The sequence below is a fragment of the Panthera uncia genome, unplaced genomic scaffold (assembly GCF_023721935.1).
Source record: "Panthera uncia isolate 11264 unplaced genomic scaffold, Puncia_PCG_1.0 HiC_scaffold_175, whole genome shotgun sequence".
NCBI classification, from domain to species: domain Eukaryota; kingdom Metazoa; phylum Chordata; class Mammalia; order Carnivora; family Felidae; genus Panthera; species Panthera uncia.
Genome location: NW_026058415.1, coordinates 20799 through 45404, shown reverse-complemented (window position 1 = coordinate 45404; position 24606 = coordinate 20799). Strand labels below are relative to the sequence as shown.

General features: G+C 40.9%; 1 protein-coding gene across 1 annotated transcript in view; it reads left to right on the top strand.

Annotated features, from left to right (window-relative positions):
* Positions 1-24369, top strand: part of LOC125917356 (dipeptidyl peptidase 4) — a 78675-nt gene extending 54306 nt beyond the window's left edge. The window contains exons 17-26 of the mRNA XM_049623580.1: positions 724-771; positions 1262-1360; positions 3798-3867; positions 6196-6390; positions 9076-9130; positions 9719-9818; positions 12207-12271; positions 21307-21379; positions 21642-21715; positions 23250-24369. Coding sequence (XP_049479537.1) covers positions 724-771; positions 1262-1360; positions 3798-3867; positions 6196-6390; positions 9076-9130; positions 9719-9818; positions 12207-12271; positions 21307-21379; positions 21642-21715; positions 23250-23351 — 881 coding nt within the window. The 3' untranslated portion in view covers positions 23352-24369. The remainder of the gene's footprint in view (positions 1-723; positions 772-1261; positions 1361-3797; positions 3868-6195; positions 6391-9075; positions 9131-9718; positions 9819-12206; positions 12272-21306; positions 21380-21641; positions 21716-23249) is intronic.
* Positions 24370-24606: the final 237 nt, after the last annotated feature.

Here is a 24606-nt window from a genome sequence, read left to right as displayed (position 1 = left end):
GATCACCAGTAAAACATTAATATTATCTAAATGCATGAAAATTAAATAGCTCACCAAATAGCTTTTTTATACATTACCTTCTAGTCTGCAACTACTACAGTTGGGATAAATAGTGAAGATATGTTCATGTGAGAAAAACACTTTTGCATGCCAGAAAGGAATAGCTTATCCAAGTCAGGCACTGTGCAGATGTGCCCCCTGGCTCGGGATTCCGTGGGGGGGGGGGGGGGGGGGGGGGCGGGGGGGGGGGGAAAACCCCCCCCCCCCGGGGGGGGGGGGGGATGGTGGCCTGGTTCCAGAGCTCCACCCTGAGGGGGCGGGGCCTGAGAGTGGGCGTGGTCATCGCAGGACTGTGGACTTGGGGTGGGGAAGGAAAGATAGCAGCTGTCAGGGGTCTTCTGGTTTAGCTCACAGATGAGGAAATTGAAAGCAACATGCCCAAGGTACCCAGTAGGGCCAGAGGTTCAATTTCTGCTTCATTCTCCTGATCCTCGTGCCTTTCCGGTAATACTTATTACAATCAAATTGCACTTATTTCAGAGAAAAAAACAGCTAGCACTTAGTAAGCCCCTTATACCACTATGATAGTTATTCTATCAAAGCTAAATGGTATCAAAATGATATCAAAGTTAAATGGTAACAAATGCCGTTTTTGAAAACTATGCTATCTCCTTTTCTTAAAAAAATCTCACCTAAAACGTTTTTCCCTGGTTATGTTAATAGGCCCTGGTCTGCCCCTCTATACTCTACACCGAAGCAGCAACGATGAAGGTACTTTCTAAGATTTCACCTTTCGTTTGCTCATTAGAAAAGTGTGTGTGAATAGGACCAACATGTACTTAGCATAGTGGGATTTTTTTTGGCTTTAGAGTGTTTGAACAATGATTTGAACTCAAGGTTTCTAATCTAAAGAATGCATAGTCCCTTGGAGTGCCTGAGTGGCTCAGTAGGTTAAGTGCTTGACTTTCGCTAAGGTCATGATCTCAAGGTCTGTGGGTTTGAGCCCCATGTGGGGCTCTGTGCTGACAGCTCACAGCCTGGAGCCTGCTTTTGATTCTGTCTCCATCTCTCTCTGCCTATTCCCAGTTTGTGCGCGCGCTCTCTCTCTCTCTCTCTCTCTCAATAATAACTAAATAAACTTTAAAAATTATTTTAAAAAAAGAATGCATAGTCCATCAGTGAATTGCCACTTATTACAGCCTTGCACAATCCATATTCTTCACATTGTAATGAATGACTGCTGTCTCGAATATTTATTTAGAACTGAGGGTCCTGGAAGACAATTCAGCTTTGGATAAAATGCTGCAGGAGGTCCAGATGCCCTCAAAAAAACTGGACTTCATTATTTTGAATGAAACAAGTAAGTTGAATTTCTTTCAGAACAGAACTGCTCACGGAAACACCAATAAAAATCTCTCCAAACGTGACAACTTGATCTGAAAATACACATTTTATATTATATGTAAATCTAACCTAAGTTTATTTTGTCTATGAAATAGCCTGTCACGAGAACTGCTGGTTTTACTTTTTGTTTTGTTTTCAAATACAGCACCCTTCTATGTGAAATTTAATTCTGTTAAGAGGAAGCCTTTGGAAAAAAACCAGTATTGCTACCCCATACCCCAGCTTCATTCTGTTAGGAACTCTGCTCTATAAAGTATTAATTGCGCGTTTAATTTAATGATATCCTGATATATTTTGCCTTTAACCCAAAGAAGTAAAAAATATATCTGAGATGACTATAAAAAAATTAGGGTTGGCTGTAAAATGCTGAAACTTCAGATTCGGAAGAGAAATCTTGGATTTTTCTAACCTTCTCCCTGCCACAGTTAGCCTAGTCCCCGTGCCGGGAGCCTGGATGATGTGCAGAAACCACTAAGAATGGGGGGTGGGGGGGGGGGGGGGGGGTCTTTGAGCAGGAAATGCAGTCGGGTTGTTTTTATTTGGTTGCTCGTTTTTTTCCATTAAGAGCTAATTACTCGTGGGGGATGGGGGAATCCACCAGGACTGATTTATTTCACATTTTAAAAGGGTAATAATATATAGGGTAATAATATAGGGTAATAATATAGGGTAATAATATATTATAGGGTAGTAATATAGGGTAATAATAGAAAATATTCAAAAAGATTCAATAGAAAAGATTCATCCAAGATTAAATGTCAGGAAAAGCACCAGAAAACAGAGGGTGCTTCTGAAGAACTCCTCAGCATGGGGCTACTCAAAAATGAAATGTGCATAGAATCACCCGGAACCTTGCTAATGTGGCTCTGTGATCCCGCAAGGAGGGGTGAGCCCAGGGTTCAGAGTTTGGAATTAGCCCCTAGGTGATGCCAGTGTTGCTGGCTCCTGAATCAGGCATGGTGGGCAAGAATTTAGAGTTCTGGAGAGCCACCTCAACTGTTGGTGCAGAAGGCACTGCATACTGGAGACTTGACAAAAAGTGGGGGGCCCTGAAAGTTTTTGACTCAGAGAACCCATAGGATTGGATGGACAACCTGCTGGGGAGGTTGGAGCTTCCAGAACCACCTTCCACAACCACCTCATCTGGGAGGTGGTTGTACATTCAAACTCCAGGAAAGGAGGGCTGGGGGGAAGTGGGGGTCGAGGTCTTGGAGGAGGGGCAGAAGGAGGTGGGACTGGTGACTACAAAGAACCCCCCCAAAAGAAAACACTCCATCTTCAGAATGATGGAGCTAAAACACTTCTAATCAACTAGTACCCATTCAAACAAAGGAGAGATGAAATGGTGGGTTTGGCATACTTACTGAAAACAATATGGTCAACACATAGCTTGACATTCTATGGAAAAATAATAAAGACTTAAATTTAGAAGGCATAAAATAATCAGCAAAAAACAAAGAGAAATCTATTTATATAAAGATTTTACTCGTAAACATTTCTTTTTACATCAACTGAAATAACTGTGGAAGGAAGGAAGGAAGGAAGGAAGGAAGGAAGGAAGAAAAGAAAGAAAGAAGCAGCTCTAGAGATATGGATTTTTTTCCCCTTCAAGCTAAATCTACTGAAGCTGGAAATAATCTGATTAAAATATGAAACATCTCTCTCTGTCTCTGTCTCTGTCTCTGTGTGTGTGTCTTTAACATTTATTAGTCTAACTCATCATCTTGAATTTGGGAGCAAAGGAAACCAATTCATTACTTAGGGCAAATTTTATTAAACGGATGCTAAATCAAGCACAGAGAATAAAACAGATCTGCAGACCATACAGAACGTTCACAACAGTCTGTGCCGTGTAAACCTGATTTCATTCTGTGAAACACAGAGCTGAAAATGGGAACTCAGCTTTGCGGTCTGGGATGGCAATAAGAATCACAAAAATGTTATTAAATCAGAATTTTAAAATAAAGTTGGGGCCAACTAAAAATCCTAAACATCTTCAAGGAAATTCAAGAAGAGGAAAACATTTTGGAGGAAAGCTTAGAACATAAGCCATAAACAAACTAGATAAGTAGATCAGATGCCAAAGAACAGAATCATAAAAACAAAACATTAGCAATTCTAAGATGCACTTTTATTTTACAAGGCACCAATGTATTTAATAGATACATTAGGAAAGACTTTATGGCTTTAATCTTAACTAGTATCCTGACCTGAAAGAGAATATTTTTATATCTTAAAAACATGCTGAATCCAAGCAGTTCATTTTCTTTCTCAATTCTAATTTAACAAATTGTTGACTACTAGCTATGATTTATCACTGACAGAGATAAGAGACCTAGATCATGTGCTAATAATTATTCTTAATTTACTAATTAATCTTTCTGTTTGTTTAGAATTTTGGTATCAGATGATTTTGCCTCCTCATTTTGATACATCCAAGAAATATCCTCTCCTAATAGACGTGTAAGTATTCAAGAGGAAGGAACAATTTGGAAGTTAACCACTGTACATGTTTTTACCCAAGGGCAGTTTACAGAAAATTAACGTTTGAAAAATGTTAAAAAAAAAAAAAATCCTTCCCCTCTTCCTGAATCATTGTAAAGCAGTTTTACTGTTTCCTTCTCCCATTTTGCAATCACAACCCCAAATCTTTGTTTTCTACCATCTTTCTAATGGAGAGAGTAGACACCCTTCTGTCTTAATTTTGTTTTGATCTGTTTCTCTGAACTACAAGAGAATTTCAAAGAATTTTCAGGTCCCAGTTTTATCCTTACCTCTTGCCCATTTTAACATGTAAGAGATAGGTATTAATAGTATTAACAATTTCTTTACCCCCAAGTTTCCCCAAACATCTTGAATGGTGGCCTTTGATTCACTAGGACATCAGGTCTCTTTTCCATTAGTTTCCAAAATATCACTGCCTGGTATTTTCCACTCACATCTTTGGTGAAGAGACGATGTGATACAGGAAATTATTCATTATAATCCAAATGTCTTCAGGTGTTAGAGAAAGTTCTGAAACACAAATCTTTGAGCAGTAAATGTAAACTCATGCAAATTCTAAATATGGCATCTTTATAAAATATTTTTGATAATTACTGGGAATATATTTTACTTTAGTCCTTCTAAAATTGCCCTGAACTCACATATGATGCCACAATGCCACTCTTCCTGTCCTAGCTTGTCTCATTTCCTTTATTAAAAACAAAACAAAAACAAACCAACAAATGTGCTGGGGACCTGCTGCACACCAGGTGATTTGCAAACCTATATGAGTTCTATTGCGCCCATTGTATGGGGAGGGGGAAGGGAGGGACGTTAATATCCAACAGCCTGTTGCACTGTATTTACAGTTCCATGTAAACAAAAAAAAGCTCAAAGAAAGGGAAAAAGGTATTTTAAACTTCAAGAGATGCTGTTTGATTTTCAGTAAGCCTTATTACTTTGACTACAGTGACACTAGTTTGCTTTAGGTTTCAGCCCCCCTACTGAAAACAGATCCTTTAGAAAAGAGTGATATTTTTATCTTCTTTGACTACCTAATAAGGAATGATTAGACCTCTCTTTTATAAGGAAAGTTTAAAAAAACAGGGTAAATTTACTGCCTGTTTTTTCAGTTATTTTCCTCTTCCCATCCTTACATGTCTAAATCTTTGCTTTCTATTTTTTAAAATAATGTTGTTTAATCTTAGTGGGTTAGGTAACTTGACACATAACCAATATTAAGGGAAGCTATTACTCTACCATATCTAATATCATTGAATCTAATATCATTTCACATGTTGTTAAAAAATGTTTACTTGCCCAAGAAATGCATGAGAGCATTTGTCTCTTTAAAGTTAGAATGTTACAATATTTAGTTTAAAATTAAAGTACTATAATGTTTGTTTAAAACCAAAGTTCTTTTGACTTCTTTCACTAGGATGAGAAAAGGCATGTAGTGGAGGGGACAGTGAACAGATCAGTAGGAGAAATGGGCTTGGAGGGAGAGGTATAGGAGAAGGTCTGGGTCCAGGAGTCTCGTAGATCGTGAAAAGATGACATATTTAAATGTGATGCAAGAAGCTATCGGGAGCTTGTCTTGATTAACAAATGGAAATGAGAGGGCTAATGGAAAGTGTGCATCCAGCTGTTTGGGAGTGGGAGTTAAACACGTTAATAAGTAGAATGCTGAACAACAACATGCCCATTTTTCAATACAGTCTACTTCTTTCTCCTTTGAAGTTTTAAGGAGTAGCATTCATTCATACTTTGGCCCATTCCACAATGACTCGTGCACATTTGTGGCCTTAGTGTGCAACCCCATCTGGGGTTGCAGGGAAAACAGTGCGTATTATACACCAAAGTGGTGCTTAAGGAAGTTCCAGCCTAGGAAATACATTTGTAGTCGAGAAGTGTTGGTAAGCCAGGGAGGAAGGATATATTCAAAACTGCATTTATTGTCATTCTCATTAATTTCTCCTAACACACTTTCCCTGTCCTGACTGTTAAGTCTTTATTTCTTTGATTTCCAAGAAACATACGACTTAGAAAATGTTGGCCTGTGAAGTCTGTGTTTGATACCAGTCTTCAAAGATAATACTGATGGGCATCTTTGAAGGAAACACACAGCCATTATAGTCATGTTGCCAAGTTTTAGAGGGACCATTGTGGGCACCCTGGTGGCTGGCACAATTTCAGGCTCATGATCTGGAAAGATGCATACTTATTGTCCACAGGGAGTAGAAATATAAGCACTCCTCATTTGATTCAGAAAAACCACAAAGGCTAACAATTTGGGATTTTTCACAGATATGCAGGCCCGTGTAGTCAAAAAGCAGACGCTATCTTCAGACTCAACTGGGCTACTTACCTTGCAAGCACAGAAAACATTATCGTAGCTAGCTTTGATGGCAGAGGAAGTGGTTACCAAGGAGATAAGATCATGCACGCAGTCAACAGAAGACTGGGAACATTTGAAGTTGAAGATCAAATTGAAGCAGCCAGGTGAGTGACTAGGAGATGAATTCTAAGATCATCTGATTTTCCTCCCTCAATTTATATTTCCAAGTTGTAAAGTGTAAAGAATGTGAAGTGTTTTGGGATGCACCTTTCATCTTTGGGGTGTATTTTCATGAAGATAATCACATTTATGTAAAAATGTATGTCATTATAGACGTTATATAAAGGTTAAAGAAGACACAGCTCTTAAATTCCTCTGTGTGACTCTAGAAAGATAGTTGGTATATGTGCTACCACCCTCTAGGAACAGAGACTCAAAATTCAACTAATACGTGGACAAACTGAGGGATAAATGCACTCCTGAGGAAACACCTAACTCAACAAGTGAGCCATCCCTGTAGTCAAGTACAAGTGAAGGAGTTCAGTGTTCCTTTAGAATGTAAGAAGCTACACTACACGTGATAGCTATGAAGTCCTAGGAGTGGCTCTTACAGTCTGGATGAGGGTCACTTCGCCATTTGGGGGAAATTGTGGAGCAAAAGCCATCTTCACTCACAATTATAAGGGCTTCATTAAGTATGAACCACATCTCATTCTCGTGCTTTCCAGTCACGGGACCATAGATAGGCATGATCTGGCTTAAGAGAGATTTTAATCATGAATAATGGTCACCATGTAATGCACATGTAACATGGGCAATGTTTTGCCTGCATCGTCATGAGAACTGCACAGCAGCCCTGCAAGGTAGGCGTCTGTACCCCATATTTTAGGTATAAAAAAAAGTTGTGAGTCTCCCAACTCACATACAGCTGCATTCAACTGGTAAATGGGAAATGTAGTCTTTTGAGGTTCTATAACCAACTGCATGGATGTCTAGGGAGACATTATAAGTGGTTGATTTAAAATAATGTTGTGGAATCATAAACTAGCAAATGCAGCAAAACTGTGAATGAATAAGTGGGTGGAAGAAAATGCCTTTAAAAACAAGGAACAACCAAAGAGAAGATGACAGAAAATTTAATAAGTATCCGTAAGTCTCTTACACCAAAGTTAATGATTTGCTATTTTCCTTTAAAGTAAAAAAGAGAGAAAGGGAGGTTTATATTAGAAAGAGGATGAACTGGTTCAGGAGTAATGCTGTGATATTTTAAATCTAAATGTTTACCCAAATTGATCCTCTGTGAGAGAGGGCAGAGTTTCCATGGCTTCTCAAATCCAACATTACAGAATTGGGTGTCCACAATGTACATCTCCAGTTTAAAAAAATTAACGAGGGGCATTTGGGCCGCTCGGTCAGTTAAGCGGCCAGCTCTTGATCACAGCTTAGGTCATGATCTCACAGTTCAGTGAACTCCAGCCCTGCCTTGGGCTCTGAGTTGATGGTACTGCCTACTTGAGATTCTCTCCTCTTTGCCCCTTCCCCGCTTGTGTGCTCTCTCTCTCTCTCCCTCTCTCAAAATAAATGAACTTTAAACAAATAAAAAGTAAAAACTTAATGAGAATGTATTTATACAACAGAATACTATTTCAGTGACTAAAAAGAACAGCATACATAGATGAATCTCACAGGCTTTTGAATAAAGAAGCCAGGCAAAAAGGTGTATATCCTGCATGACCCATTTTATATAAAGTTCAAAAACAGGTACAGATTGGAATCCTGAATACGAAATGTTTTCTTTTTGCAAAGGGAGAAATGACCCAGAGGCTTCCAGGGGATAGTAATGCACTATATCTTAGTTTAAGGATATACTCATTTCCGTAAATGCTTATCAACTTGTACACTCATGATTTGGTGGACATTTCCATACATATATGTGGTCTAAGTTTTAAAAGTTTACAGGGAGAATATAATGAGTTGAAAACTACTTACTTTTAATTTTTGCTAATAATGCTTAACTCAGGGCATCCTAAGTCATATATACAATTGAAAACACAAAAATTCTCCAAGTCACATACAGGTCAATGTAAGGGTCCCCACCCCACATCAATACTACAAAGTTAAAAGAGTCCCATTCACTAGATTTCTCCTTAAAGGAAACAAATTACCTTTTGATGTAAGGCTAAGATTAAGAAGAGGGTGCATAAAACATTTTTCTCATTTCTTTACCTCAATACCAATCCTGAACACAATTTAGTGGCAAAAAGACTTCTTACTTCATCAGGGAAAAATTCCTTCCTATTTAATGGGTGCTGAGCTAACTAATCAACACCCACCATAAGAAGGAATTTATTTAGAGAATGGTGTTTAAGTTCTCAGGTAGGGGGCCCAGAGACATTTCTAAGCCCTACCCAGATGTTCTCCATGCCTCTATATCTCTCCATGGTGGGGGCATCCTCTCTTAAACTGAAAAACATCTGGAGAGATTTAAATTCAATTATGTAAAGAAAAGTGCATCTGGGCTGCAAATTTTTATATAAAGCTGTGAAAAAAACTGCCAGGATTTGTTTTCTGTGAATCATACACACACACACACACACACACACGCACACACGCACACACAGACAAAATTTTTGTGGACCCCCAACAAAAGTAAACCTTGTTCATCTGGCCCTTGAGTTTAAAATGACAGACATCCTTCTCAGGTGTTTATTTGATTGCTGGCAGTGATTAATCTTAGATTCCAATAGGATGAAACAGAGAACAAATGGCAGGGTTTCCTATCTGTGCACTTATCTTAGTTTCTACACACAAAGCCGTGCTAATTCATGGACTTCTTCCATGTATTTTAGACAATTTTCAAAAATGGGATTTGTGGACGACAAACGGATTGCAATTTGGGGCTGGGTGAGTAGTTGTTTGGTTAATGAATCTGTATGCATATAGTTGGTGAATATAATCCAGAGCATGATAATTTACCTTTGGCATGTAAATACTTAGAGATGGAAATCACGTATTTTTAATCTAAGAAGATCCAAATAAAATGTCTTCGATCTCTAGGCAGTGAGTCCCTGTTGGTCGGGCATACAGCTTTGTTTCTTCTGATCAAGGAGGGAGGTGAGGGAGGTAAGGAAAAGAGAGAAAGAAGTAGAATGGTGAGGAAGGAGAGTAGGAGACAGGGAAGGAGGGAGATTTTCCTCACGAGTCAAAGTCAGTAAAGACCTAGTGTGTATTGATTTTGTTTTCTTTAATTAGTATCCGGCAAACTTTTGATGCCTTTCCCCCTTAGACCTATCAAGAAACGGGATGAGGGCTCTGAAAGTGTAGTCTTTAGATATTGTCCAATTAAGGCCAATTTAAGCCCTTCTCTACCATGCTTTCTATCTCTGAAGAGGAACAGTATATAAAGATGTGAGAAATATGGAAACTGTGACTTGCTTACCATATGTCCTGAATTCCTTTACCTCCATAAAAATAACCGTTTCCATTCCTTAGTCATATGGAGGGTACGTAACCTCAATGGTCCTGGGAGCAGGCAGTGGTGTGTTCAAGTGTGGAATAGCCGTGGCGCCTGTCTCACGGTGGGAGTATTATGGTATGTAATTACTATCAGGTACCAAAAGATACGGAATGTTGACCTTAAAATTTCGATGACAAAACCATTCTTTTTTGAGTTTCAATGTTTCTACAGGAAATAAGCTGATTCATCATAGATGTACTTTATGGATATCTAAAATCAAATGGTCTCCCTTATTCTGCTATTAATATCAAAAGCCTGGGTGGTATTATTTGATATCTACACATTTACTTATCAATAAATACTGTTTTCCAAATTTCAAAACATCCCTAATGCTACATTTCTGCAGATAAACCCTTCCTTATCTTTATTCTGCTTTGAATTTGGGGGCTTCACATAATAGCAGAATAAAAGAAGCATGTATTTCTTTTTCTTCCAGTAAAGGTCAGATATAAGTAGGGCTCTTTAGGCGGGAAAAGGAGAACAGGGACAGGGAAATTCCTAGGGGGTTTGTCTTTTTCCCACTGTCTCTAAGTTAATGAAAGCCACTCTAGGATCTCCTTTTCATCATTCAGAAAATAATTATAGAAGGCATCATAATTCCCAAAGGGGAGGGAGTGAGCACTGGAACACTAGGTAGGTGGTGAGAAGATGAATTATTTTCCTGCACCTCTTCAGACCCCATCTCAAATCCTTTATGTGATAGACTCATTGGTAACAAATATGCTTATTAAATATTTTTGGCCCCAATATATGGTAGTACCAATCTTGTGGAAAGCCCTTTTTTAAAGCCCAAGTCAAGAGATTTATCTTATTGAAGATAAATAAATAATAAATACATAAATAAATAAAATATTGCTATCTTTATGTTAAAAAAAATGGAAAGCATAGTTACAACTTAGTCCATATACAAATGGTTTTGTTTTCGTAGAAACCTTTCCTATTTGATGCTAATTGTTCTGTTGCTTAGCCTGTTTTTGGAGACCTCTGGTGGCCAATAAAATAATAGAAGCAATCTTTATGAGTTTAGAAGTCTAATAAGAAGAGAGCTTCATTAAACGTATATGGACCAACCCAACTTTCTAGACGTAGGAACATTCTAGAATTCTTACATATGTATTAATTTGAACAATTTTATTCAAAGATCAGATAGAAGGAATACATAAATGGTATTTCAAAGATGTATTTGTAGAAGTTTACAACTGTATTATGCATTTAAAATATACTCATTAAAATTTCAGAACTTCTCACACATGTAAACCTGATTAACATAATAAAAAAGGGTCATTATGTTCTAGGACAAGAAGAACTGAAGTCTTCTGCTGTTTGAGGAAAAATTTATTTTGTTCTTAAAGACTATTTCCCCTCCATCACATGTACAACCTAAATTATTCATATTTAAATGTTAAAATATATGAACATTTTATGAAGATCTTATATTTTAAAACATCTTTAAAATATTATATTTTCTATATTAGTGTCCTCTAGATATGTAAAATTACGTATAGCCTGTATTCCTTTTAATCAAAATGATAAAATGTTGCCATTATTTATTTTGGAGGACAATATTTTGATCTCCATAGGAAAAACATAAAGAACACATGTGGAGTAACTAACACTCATTATCAATATAATTTTTAAATCTACAGTGCCAGTCATTTAAAAAAGGTTAGAATGTTACCTGAGGTAGTTGTTGTCCTGTGTGTGTGTGTGTGGGTGTGTGTGTTGAGTGTCGTGTATATATATATGCACCCTGTTTTCAACCATATTTATAGATAAAAGAGCTTACATCATTTCAGCAGATATTAATGCAATCTATTTCACAGTACACAACTGTTATAATACCAAAATTGAGGGCTCACCACAAAATGAGAGAAAATGAATGTTTGACGTGCATTGTGTTGGAGTAACTGACATAATACAGGGAAATATAGCAAATAAATGATACCTGAATTCTTTGTTTTAATTATAGTGAATTTTAACCTGCCAAAAAAAAATATGATTTAAGTAAGCAACGAGTAAGTGAACATTATAAGGGGTTTCCAAAAGGAAATTAAGGTATATGCTTGTGTCAAGATCAAAAACTCCAGACAGTTGAGGCATTAAGTGACTTTCTAACTTAGATTCTTTGAGAGGATCAGATGATAATGTAAAGAGCCCTTACCTTGTAGCACTTCACATCTGATTTTTCTGCAGATGGCTTATTGGTTGGGTTTTAGATCATCTAGTTTGATCTCCCTCTGCCCTCATTGGTTCTGGCTAAGTGTGGAAAAAACGTGATTCTGAGCAGGTGTGTCTGGTTGTATTAACACACCCAATAAAAATGATCTTGAGGAGACACTCCTGAGGGGGATACTGTAGACCTGTGCACAAGTTAAGACATGTGAAAGCACATAAAGTAACTCAATAAAAGGAGGAAAAGTTTTATTGTGTGAATTAAGCATTTTGAATTCTTTTTCATCACAGATTCAGTGTATACAGAACGTTACATGGGTTTGCCGACTCCACAAGACAACCTTGACTATTACAAGGTAAGAGATGAGAAACCAGATCCATTTTATAACCTATTTATAAGTTGTTTAAGAACATTTTTAAGTGTATCTATTCTAGAAAATATATATTTTTTATTTCCAACAAAATTCTTGTTAAAAAGAAATAACACAGGTGGTTTAGAGATACTCCAATAGCTTCCCCTACTATATTCTGCATAATTACAGTCTTTATCGTATGCTATATAGGTCACAATATGCATTCATTTGGAAATACAAAGCAACACCAGATAATTACTTTAATTATAAAAATTTCATTTAGAAAACATGTCAAATTCAACATATTCCTTTAGAGCCCAGAAGACTCTCTAAACCTTTAGCTATATATTAAAATGTCTATGGTATTATCATAATTAAGATGTACGTACAAGCCTATGATTTTCTTCTTCATACCAACTATGTACAGTTTGTTCGAACCAGGTTTGAGTAAAACAGGTGACGAGTAGGTACAGTTGGGCAACGCCCTGCAAAGCCCTTGAACCCACATTACTGAATAGCATCCAACATGGCTGGCTGATGGGAGACAAGTGGGAAGGTTGCTCTTCAGACAAGCTGTAGCATTTAGAATGTGGCCCGGAAGCAATGCTCATTGGCAGCAGCCTGTGCTAGTGTGGATGCCATGGCGGAGCCAGAGCACTGTCTCTGGTGCCACACTGGTGTCGCCAGGAGTGCTAGCCTAAGTCTAGGGACCTGTGTGGCACTTGGGCCCTTCCAAAACTTTCCTGAGTCTATCTGTCACGTTTGTTGAAAACGCCAAAACTTGCAGATGACAAAGTAAATCATCTCGTGTTTACGTTCTCTGAGGGAAATTCAAAACTCTTCTCAGGACAGTGAATTAAAAAGCAAGAAAAACAAAAAGAGGAGTAAGTTACCAAGATTTCTCATCTGTGCCACGAGTCTCTGTACACGGGCTTCTGAGCGGTATTTGTACGTTTCCGTAAGGCGCCGCCATTGCTATAGATTCTGAATCCGTGTGGTCAAAACACAATAAAACTCAAATAAAATGTCGAGTTTTGCAACTTAAGTATACACAGTTTAGTTTTCTCCCTTTGTGCTTTATTTGTGAAGGCTCAAGGCAGAGGCCGTGCAGGGAGGAGCGTGTGGCTGTGTCTGGGCCTGCGTGTGTGTTTTCATCTGTTTTTCGGTCGAGATAGGAAAGTGACGACCTGTAATGTGACATGCACAAATCATCTTCCACTGCAAAGCGGTCCCATAGTCAGGTTGTCCCCATTTCCACTGGTTGTCCCTCCTAATACTTTGGACTCAATTCTTCCCATTCTGTCTCCTCCACATCCGATAAGCTGCTGTAGACATCCTTTCCTTTCTTTGGCACCACTTTGCTGCTGTCACATGACTACCTGCTTTTGTAATAATAACCCAATTGGTGTCCCCTTCGCTTGTCTTTCTACACTCCAGTCTATACCACAAAGAGGTGTGAGATTAATCCCCACATTCTCACATACAACACTTTCATGGATCTTTTGTGTGACTCAACTGAATCCAACCCTCAGTCTTTAACCACGTGGTCAGCCTCCTTCTCACAGTGGTCTAGTTCGCTTGCAATGGTCACTGCTCTCTGAATATTTCTGGACTTTTCCCTGTTCTGTTCCTTATGCCTGGAATGTCGTTGCCCCTATATATCCATTTACTAGGAAATCTGTACTCTTCTTCTGGTGGACTGACATCCCCTTTGGCTCTTAGGACGTTTTCTCGTATATCTCTTACTCTTCAAGTTATCTTGAATTTATGGTTATTTTGTAGTCCCTTTTCCCCTCAGCACTATTATTAACTGTTCAAGTCTTTACTGGACATTGTGTTCTTTAGATTACCCAATATGAACCTGAAAACCTTCCCTGATTTAATGTAAGAACTTTTTGAAGAAAAACAATTCTTACAAAAATCGCATGTCTCCATCACTTCTCTCATTTTCCATCTGGAGTTTTCTTGTCCGTAACTTGACCAGGACGCTTACGGTATGGCATATTTGCTGGGTTGCTGAAGGGTTTTCCAAAATATCCCAAAGTACTAAAAACTCCTGGAACCGAGGTGTACTGTCCAGGACCCTAACCCTGACTCTAGAATCTGCTGGATGTTAAGTCAAAAGTTCATTTTAAAAATCCCGTTCTGAACAGTCTTTGAACCTAGAAGCACAGGGTCAAGTCCAAACCCTGACGTCCAGGGAAGTCCACGCCACCTACCCTAACTTCCCTCGATGAACATCAGCCACCAAGGCGTTTCCTCTTGGGCCAGCCCTCCCCCGCTAGGATGATGGATTTTAATCTACCGTTTCATCCTGCATCGTTCTCCGGATTTTCCTATACGCTCCTCGTTCCCACATGGATCCCGCTCTTCCTCACCTCTGCTTGCCCCGAGGTGACCACGTTCATCTCTCCCCTTAGGTGTTCGCTGCATGAGGTCGTCATGTAAATAGAAGTCCCTTCCCACTGCCAATGGCAACACGCGCACACTGGGTGCACAGAGTCACTCTTACACTTCACTGTACAGATGGCACCCGAGGACTGTTTAATCCTTCCACGCCAGGAGTCGAGTTTTCTTGGCACAAAATTCAGTGCTGGCAATGGACACATTAAAACTGCCAGTACCAGGGCGCTAAAGGTTCCCAATGTGTTACTCAGAGGAATGATTTGGGCGGGTGAGAGTTAAGGTGTGTAGGGAAAGTGAGGCAAACGCGTTCACTGAATTGTTTCCACCCTGGTAAGTTGCTTCCTCAGAGTGTGGAGAGCTGAATCTAAGTGCCTATATTTGGTGCACAGCAGGCTTTAGAATAAAGCTGCCCTCCTTTGTTTTTTAAATAAGCCTGTGCTTTTGTCTCTGGCAAGAATACATTCAAAGATTCTATTTTCCTCTGAGGCCCCAGCTGCCCCTCTGGACCCCATCTTTTACTTTTCTTTCCCAGGTTGTTTTTATTTCTCTCTCTCTGCTTCTCTCCCTCCCTCCCTCCTCCCACCCTTTTGGAAAAGACAAAGAAGACAATTCCTTAGAGGCTTTCAGTACCCTGTGCATGTCTGTGGGTCAGAAGGAGATATTTTGAAAATGGTTCCCATTTAGTCTGACCCACGGACTCTCTTCAATACATCCAGGACAGGAAGGACCAAAGTGTGTAATAAGCAAGTCCCTGATCTTTGTTTACATTTGCAGCTAATGAATCATCAATCAGTAGCCAGGATTATTATAGCCTTTATAAGAGAAGACGATTTTTAATTTAAAAAGAATGAGAAAAAGGATTCATTATTAGGTCACTGATAACCCGGATTTGGAAGAATTTAGAGAAATCCACATCACCAAGAGAAGCACATTGTATGAAGTAAAGGTCCTACTTATGATTTAGGAAAGGGAATTTGAGAAACCATTTGTGTACACAAATGGAACAGGTAGGGATGCCATGTATAGTTGTTCAGCTTGTGCACTGCTAAAAGCAGTCTATGCTCCATTCACTAAGACAGGCACCTCTGGGGCTGCATAGAACCAGAAGGAATTCATTTTCCTATTCTTACAAAGCTGCCATATAGATTAGCAGACCCTAGGACTAAGGCTCAGACCCAAAGCAGTGATACGAACAGTGACTCCCTAAAACCCTTTGTAGATAATCAACCACCTACTGCCAAGTGGCAAGGCAGGAGCACTTTTAAAGGCAGTGAAGCCTGTGGAAACATCTTTTCACTGAAACAGTGAGTTTCAGTCCACAGCAGACCAAAATGGTGACAGATTTGAGCAGAGGAATCAGATAGGCAATGAGAAAACCCTCAGCCCCACTGGCAAAAAAGCAAATCGCAGCTGCAGCCACACCTTGAGGAGTATGTTTCTCACTAACACTGATGAGTGGTCTTTCATATGGTCAGTCATAGGTCTTTTAATCACACCTATTAAAAAAATAACATGTAGTAGACTTTCACTCACCCATTCAAAGTGCCTGGTATTTTAATTGTTCAGAAGTTTATTAACTTGTTGGTGAGATAAAGCATGCACACAAAATTTTCAAAGAGAATTAAGAGAGAGTAGGTAATAAACTATGAACTCAAATATGACAGAGTACCCCGTATGTGTGGAAAAGACCAGCGGCTTCCAAATTGTGATGAGCCCCAGGAATTTTGTAGCTTCCGAGCATGTAGGGCAGGGAAAGGAAGTGGCCAAGAAGTTAGGATTTCACCTTTCCCTCCCAAGCCCTCTCAAATGGTGTGCATATGTAGGGGCGTCCAGTTTCATTTATTTCATTCATTGTTTTCACTCATTCATTCAGTGCTTGCTTCTATGGCCAGACACTCTTCTAAGGTCTTTACGTGGATTATTCTGTTCAGTTCTCCCTCACGTTCTCTGAGATAAGTGCTCTGATTATCTTCCTTTTACTGACACTGAACCTGAGGCACAAAAACGTTACATACATATAGAGACTGAGGGGTGGGAAAGGGTGGGGCGCTTATGTGAAGCCAATAAAGAAAGATTTCGGAAATAAAGAGGGAGGCCGCAGACACTCTCCGTAGGTTGCAGAGAGGGACGAGGCAGACAGGGCAGCACACACATGAGTAGCAGGTACAGCTGGTTTCCTGGGGATTTGTGAAGCAGGTTGGAGGAACTGACAGATACCATGGAGGCAGGGCTGTGGGAAGAGCAGGCCAAATGGTGGCCTGTAAGGCAGGACATAGACTGGGGCGGGAATGGATTTATGAGTATGCACAGAGAGAGGCAGAAGATCAAGGGCAAGAGAAATGGGGCCCAAGTCCTGAGCCTTGTTGCCAAGAGAAGAGGGCAGCCTGGAACACACAGAAGGGACTGATTTAACTTGTAGAGGAGATTTATTTTGCATTTTGCTCAAAATTTGATAGGCTTTTGGCAAGTGTATGAAACAGTCATAGATTTGGCAGTCTTCTGCTAGCAGATTTGAAATGTTCAATCCTTAAGAACTGCTGCATCGTTAGGTTATGCAAAACAGGGTGCAATTTTGTAAATATGCCATCTTGTACTGATTTGACATTTGTTCTATTATCCCAGAATATGCCAAAGGGAGAGAGACCTTCAGATTTAAGCCAAACCTTAACTTGTTTGTTGAGTGCTGATAAAATGTTGACTGCTGTGTGATCTTTAAAGAAGCCAGTGTTGCTTGGTGAGGCCTGAGGTAGGGCCCCCTGTCGGGTTGATGGGTTCTCTTTCCTTGGCATCTCATGGATACAGTTGTTTGATAGACGTAAACAAGTAAAACATCCGACAGATCGGGTTGGATTCATTTTTTTTTTCTTAACACATTTCCGTGGCCTCTGTTTTCTGTGGCGTTAATGGTGCTTCCCAAATTAGCATTAGTTCATGCTCTTTACGAGGTTTTGGTTGCAAGCTGGGGAATGCATGGAGGAAGTCGGTATGCCCGTAATAGCTCACTGAGGTGCTGGCTGGCTGTTAGACCAGTGGCTGTTTGCTTTTTCTACAGAAATGTGGAAATGGTGATGAGTTTGCTGGCTGGGATGTGAAGGGACATTGGGACATAACGCTAAGGGGAGAGACTTTGGAGTTAGACCTGTACTCAGATTTGACTTCCACCGTGACTAGCAGTATGAGCTTGGAGAGATTACTTGATTTCTCTGAGCCTCAGTTTCCTCATCTGGATAATGGGGATAGTCAAGCCTACCCCACAGGGTTATTGACAGGACTGAATGATACACCTGCACCTGCCACGAAGTCAGCTTTCAAAATGTGGCAACTGCCACCGTCATCCTCAGGAAGCAGACTGTCCTTCTGGTTCCTCGATGGCACAAAGGGTAGCTTCAAATTGTCAGAACTTCTGTTTCTTACACTCCTTCCCCGTTCTCATCAGCTCTCTCTTTATTTCAAAAATACAAAGATGTATTTGTTGGAAGGTGACTGAGGAACCAGCATGATCCAACAAGCAGCTACAGATGGTTCTTCTTAGGGCTGAAGGAAAAGCTCCTCACAGAGATGCTGTGGAATCGGCACAGCCACTGGACCAATCCTTCCCACTTCGTTTTGCCAGACTGTTGCTGACAGCGGGGCTCTCCGGAAGTTTCTAGCCTCGGGAGAGTGCCAACCGCACCACCATTGCATCCTCGCCCATTTATCACTCTGAGCTTCCTTTTTAGTAGCTGGTGATAGACTATTCGGCTTCTAACTTAGTCATCCATTTCCTTTGCTATTTCTGTTGCCATCGATAGGCAAATGGGGATTATCCTATCCCAGTGGGTTAAAATAGCACAATGATATTATTTCTGATCATTAACCACATGTTCAGTGAACATGTCCTCTCTTCCTCTGGCTTGGGGCGAGGCCTTCCACAGGTTCAAGTGTCCCACACAGGGGACAGCCCAGGGTCTGTCTTGATTGAGAAGCCAGGATTCTTGGGTCTAGTAGCGGATGATCCGTGGTGCCAGAGGCAAGGGTGATGCGGCCACGTCTTTGGGCCGGGGGTGGTAGGGGGAGAAAGGCTCTCTGCAGCCTGAGGGCCTGAAAGCGGGTGTGGGCCTCCAGGCCGCCCGCTCCTGCCCAGCCGTCCACCTGGAGCAGGGAGGCCCCTCTTGAGGCTTGTCCCTGGGAGCAGGGGGACCGTGCATGGAAAAGGCACACCTACCTCCCAGTTGCAGGGGAAGCTTTTGTTTTATTTTTCTCTTGCCGCATTAAAGTATTTGTCTTTCTTTCTTTGTAGTGTAATATTGTTAATGTAAAACAATTTGCATCATGACACTTTTATCACAGTTTTCGTCTTTTTCTCAGTATGTTGCATTTCTCACCATGTCTAGTTCATCACAGCTACAGTGTGTACATCACAACATTTATCTTAGGCTCAGGGTTTTACTTGTTTATAAAAATTGTCTTCTTTCAGCCTGTATTCACTCCATTTAAGAAAAAAAAAAAAAAAAAAAGGCAGCCAGAAACTGTTTTGGTCCAAACTCCAGTAGTTATCACATTCCTTGCTAACTGTCCTGAGTATTTATATGTCTCCTAACTATTACTCCGTGTTTCAATGACATTTCTCAGTTTTATGGCTCGTGGAGGTTGTGGGAGCAGCTTTTGCTGTTCACGCTGCCAAGCCAGGAAGGCCCCGTGGGGGCTTTGGGAGGTGAGGTGAAGTGCCGGGGCTGTCCCTGTGGGTCAGGTCTCGGCGGCGAAGTTGAGCGCGGTGGGTGAGCAGAGCGCTGGATTTCATGGGGGGCGGCCCGACGTGGAGGAAGCCGCCGGGCATGAGCAGGGCTGGCAGCAAGGATTGCTCAGGGGGACGCCGACGGGAGCGCCAGGGCCTGGGGCTCCCGTTACCGACGGCCGTTCCCTGTTCGCGGGCAGTGTTCAAGCCCCAGCCTCCAGCTCCTCAAGCTTTGAATCCTACTCTGTGCTTCGGGGGAGAGTGATTTCGACCCTTCCCTCTCTGGCGAGAAGAAACCGCTCAGGGCTCCGCATCAGCGGCCTCGTGGGAAAACACGCCTGCCGAGTCTCGCAGGGCTGTGCAGACCAGCTCCCTCTCGCTTAGTTCATCCTGAGAAGGCGTGGGAACCCAGCGCGAAGGATACCCGGTGTCCTTGCGCGTTACAGATTCCACGACCGTCACTTAACAGCCTGTTTCTCCCTGCTCCTCTGCTGGAAGACCACATCATGAGCTGCTGGGAATTTTAGTGGCCTCAGCCCGGCAAGGCAAGCGAAAGCCTCTGCCGTCAGACTCCGTGCCCAGCGGACACTTCCTACAGGTGTAACCTAGTGCAAGTTCCTCACTTCTGAATTTGGGAGCCTCCATGGAGAAAGGAGGGTTTCTACAGACCTCTTTCACAGAAATGTTGGCAGGATTGAGCAGAGCAGCGTTTTTACAAATATTCCCATTTCACAGAAAACAGGATTCAGGGAGCAGCATGCCTCCAGGTGCACAGCTCACCGATGTTGAAACGGGATAGAACACAAAGCCTCTCACATTAGCCCCATCCCCTTCCTGCCAGACCTTCGGGGTTCCCATCAAAAAATACGAAGCTGGCATTAGCTACAAAGATGTCTGTGGAATACAAACCTTGGCACTCGTAACGTTGACTTGGACTTCCCGAGATGCTGAAGACATAGCTGGATGATTTTTGAAGCTGTGGGAAGACGACTGGCCCTTCCTCTGTCCGACCCATAAGGAAACAATAGAAGCCAACTCCAGCTCACCCCCCTCCCAAAGGCACTAGGATGTCTGTGTGACACTTGTACCTTCATCCCAGCTTTGTAAACGTCCCCAAACCAAGAGGAGATGACCATGAAGGCCCCGCCCCCATCCTAGAAGTCCTGCCTGCCTGAGGCCAGTCTTCAAAAAGCTAACCTCTCAATGTTTTGCCCTATTTCTCTGGCTGATTTGGGAATGGCTTGATCCGATAGCAGGATTTTCCCTAATACAGAATGAGGCAGATAACAACAACCCACTGATTTTCTGAGGCCACTCTTGATCTTTTTCACCCCTTTCCCCTCCCATATGTTACATTTGCCTAGGCTTGAAACATCTGTTCCAAAAGAGGTAATACTTGCTCCTCATTCATTGCCTAGCAATGTGGACCAAAGTTCATGTGACATATTGCAGAGTATGTTCAGTTGCAAATGCTATGTACAGGCTCTTTGAAATGTAGCATGTATGGCACCATGTGACACATGGTTGCCATGGCAATACACTTTTTGGCTGAACTACAGCATAAGCCCATGGAACATACATTGCTAATATGAGACTCTGCCCTGTGCTAATGCATAGGACACAGCCAATCTGGGATCTGGGACTCAAGGGGTTTTGCCTGCAGCCCTGGTGGCAGGTGCCCTCTGCCTGCGTGTGCAGGGAAGATGTGACATCCTCCCTTTCCAGTCCTGTCTCCCAGGCACAGGGCATGCTGTGCATTCTGCCATGCATGGAGACAGCATTTGCTTAAATATCGGTTTGCTATATTTTGTATCAAAGGGGGCCCCAGCTGAAAACATTTTATTTTGTAAACTGAAGTGAAAAATCAGTTTATGGCAGATCTTTTTTTGAATAATGACATTCTTTTTCCCAATTCCAGAATTCAACAGTCATGAGCAGAGCTGAAAATTTTAAACAAGTTGAGTACCTCCTTATTCATGGAACAGCAGATGGTGAGTTTCAGTTAATTAGACTTTTTAGTATCACAGACAGGTTTGCAATTTCACTACTGACAAAACAAAAGCATGAGGGGCAAGACTGTTACATTTACTTCAATAAAACAGTGTTGCTTTCCACAACTCACTTGTCTTGGGCTAAATGGGATGCTAAGTCCTAGAACTTCAAATAGTCCCTTTCTTCTTGTGCCTTTCCCACCCTTCCTATCAGAAAAGGAGCTGCTATTAGTTACTTTATGATTCCTTTCTCTCTTTGCAGATAACGTTCACTTTCAGCAGTCAGCTCAGATCTCCAAAGCCCTGGTGGATGCCGGAGTGGATTTCCAAGCAATGGTACAGCAAAACTTGGTGGAAACGGAGGGAACTTGCTGGTGGGGTCTAGTTGCCCCTCTCTGGGCTCCTTCTCCTCAAGCAGCCCCAGGACACAGGGACAGAATTAAAAGGGTTTTTATTTTTCCAATAAGAAGCTGGAAGTGATATCCTTAAAGCCATAGGCAGAGTAGTATTCAATACTATTAAAGACTTGGGGGTTGAGAAGCACAATATTGCATATCTGGGGAGTGTCAAAACACTGCTCTCCCATCCATGTGGTTGTTCAGTCTCTCCCTGTTTTGATTCAAAAGTAATCACTTAGTAAATGTGTGGCAGACCAATTCTAAAGTGGAACCAGCATGATAATAGCTCAGCTCCAGTATGGAAATCCATTTCTGTCTAGGATGTATTACTAGCCATTCTAACACCAGTGGGACATTAATAATCAGCACGGCTGCCGCTTTGCAATTACAATGTTACCTTTTGTTGAACAGCCACAGGTAATGAACAATTAGGCTTGTTTTGTGGAGTTGGAAATGGCTAGAGCTGTTGTTGCCTATATAGAAGGATGCTTCTAGATATTAAGTGAAATTCATTTTCTGCAATAGACCTTTTCAGGTCAAGAAGGAAAAAGAGATTGTGTGTGTATATAACCAACGTATAAATATGTATGTATGTGTGTATATTTATATGTACGTGTATGTGTGTTACACTAAATATTTTTGTGTAAATCGCTTTCTTGCCTGTATCAGCTAGAAAACCTGCTTTCCTTCACTGTCTTCTCACACACACACCCTTTGCTCTGTGATCAGTTCAAAGGGTGCCCACCATATGGGAGTGGAGCAGTTATTTGATACCAAAAACAAACAAATGAAAAAAACAAACCCCAAACCTGGTATATATCTTTTGGGTCAGATTCTTTTAAGAGGTCGAGGTTTATTTGTCTACTATTCAAAGAAGAGAAACAATGCTTTAATTAGGCAATTTTTTAAAGTTCATTTATGTCTCCATACTCTATGGTTGCCCGGTAGTGACTTCCCACTTATTTAATGTAGGATGAATTGATAAATTTTTGCCTCGGGTCAGCTCTTTCATAAATATCAGACACACAGATAGAAAATTCCAGTGAAAAATCAAAGTGTGTTTTCAAATAATACATTTGACTTTTGACCTCCTGTTAAACATATATGAAATATTGAAATAGATTTTTCTAGCGCCTTGGTAACATAGGAGTGCATATGAGTGCTTTTAACAAACTCATTTATTCTAATATCGTTTCTCTCACTACAGTGTAGGAGTAATCTGACACTTGATAACACTTAATTAAAACTAGTGTGCTTAATGGGATAAACATTCTTTCCTATGCATGATGTGGTTCTGGGGCCTTTGAGCCAGATCTTAAAATGGACTTGGACAGTTTCATTAGAACATGTGTATATCCTTAAAATAATGTTTTAATTCTATGTATGCTTGTTGAGAGCTTATTTGAATTATTTTTTTTTTCAAAAAAGGAGACAACTGGCTTCCTACTTCTGACCTTTTTCTTCCTCTGCAGTGGTATACGGACGAAGACCATGGAATTGCCAGCGGCCCAGCCCACCAACACATATACACCCACATGAGCCACTTCATAAAACAATGCTTCTCTTTACCTTAGCACCTCAAACGGCTTGCCAAACCTCATTGAAAGCTATTTTTGTTCTGTCTCAAAGCTGCACTGTTATGATGATCGTGGAAAAAAAAAGTACACGCAAATCGAGAAATTCAGCGTTACTCTTGTTCCCAAATTTCATATCTATAACCCTAAGAAGGGACTTCTGTCTTCACGACAGATTATTACCTTCCTCAAGTTTGAAGTATTCCGTCTGTTTCTGTTTATTATTTAAAATCATTACCACATCAGTTGCTGAAACAACAACTAGGAGTTGTTCGTATGGGAGCTCTGCACAGGTTCCCTGGGAAGCGTTCATCTTTTTCTAACTGGACCAGCCCATGCGTGCTCTCTTCTTTAAAGGGAACGCAGTGATGTCCCTGAAGCGGGGGTGAGAGAGGGAGGGTTAGGGAAAGAAGTGAGGAGGCATGGCTGGGAAGTCAAGTCCGAGCCCAATGACCCGACCAGACTACGGTCAGCAACTCTTGGAGGAGAGCTGTTCACAGCTAGATGGGCACGGTTTTCTGAGAAAGATTATTTAACCAGTCTCAGGAAATCATAAATGCAAGCACCGACTTCTAAGTAAAACCACAGCAGTTGAATAGACTCCAAAGAAATGAGAAGGAAACTGGCAACCAAGCAAGGCCCGCAGGTGCTGGTTATGGCTACAGGTGCTACGAAAGCACAGCAAGGGTGAGGGGAAAGTACTGCCAACGGGCTTCATAAAATACTGATGTTTCCTGCTGAGGGAGGCAGCCTGGAACTGAGACGTGAGCACATCAGGTTGCCCTGTTAAAAGATGAAAATATTTGTATCACATATTCTAACTTGAAGGAGTCCTTGCATCAGTTTTTCTCATGTCATTTCTTTGAGCGTCTTAATTAAAAGGGGATTTTAACTTCCTTGGACTTGTTTTTAAAAACTGAAAATAAACCGCAAAGTGATGTATTATTATTCCCGCTCTACATCCTGTGGAATTTCTCCTGGTTGTCGAATAAATGTTCCTTCATTTTTTCAGAGGTAATGCATTTTGTGTCTTGAATGAGACCTAAACCACACTGGCATATGGACACGCTTATCCAGAAAGGCTCTTGTTTATTTTGCTTGTTATCCCAGACTGCCTTGTAAACATGGAGAGAGTTCAGTTTTTGTTCAAAAAAAAAAAAAAAAAAGCCAGATACATAAAAATGTGTTAAATTAAGCAGTTCATAGGGTTTTTATGTACTACATATATAATTTGTTATCACACATACATATATAG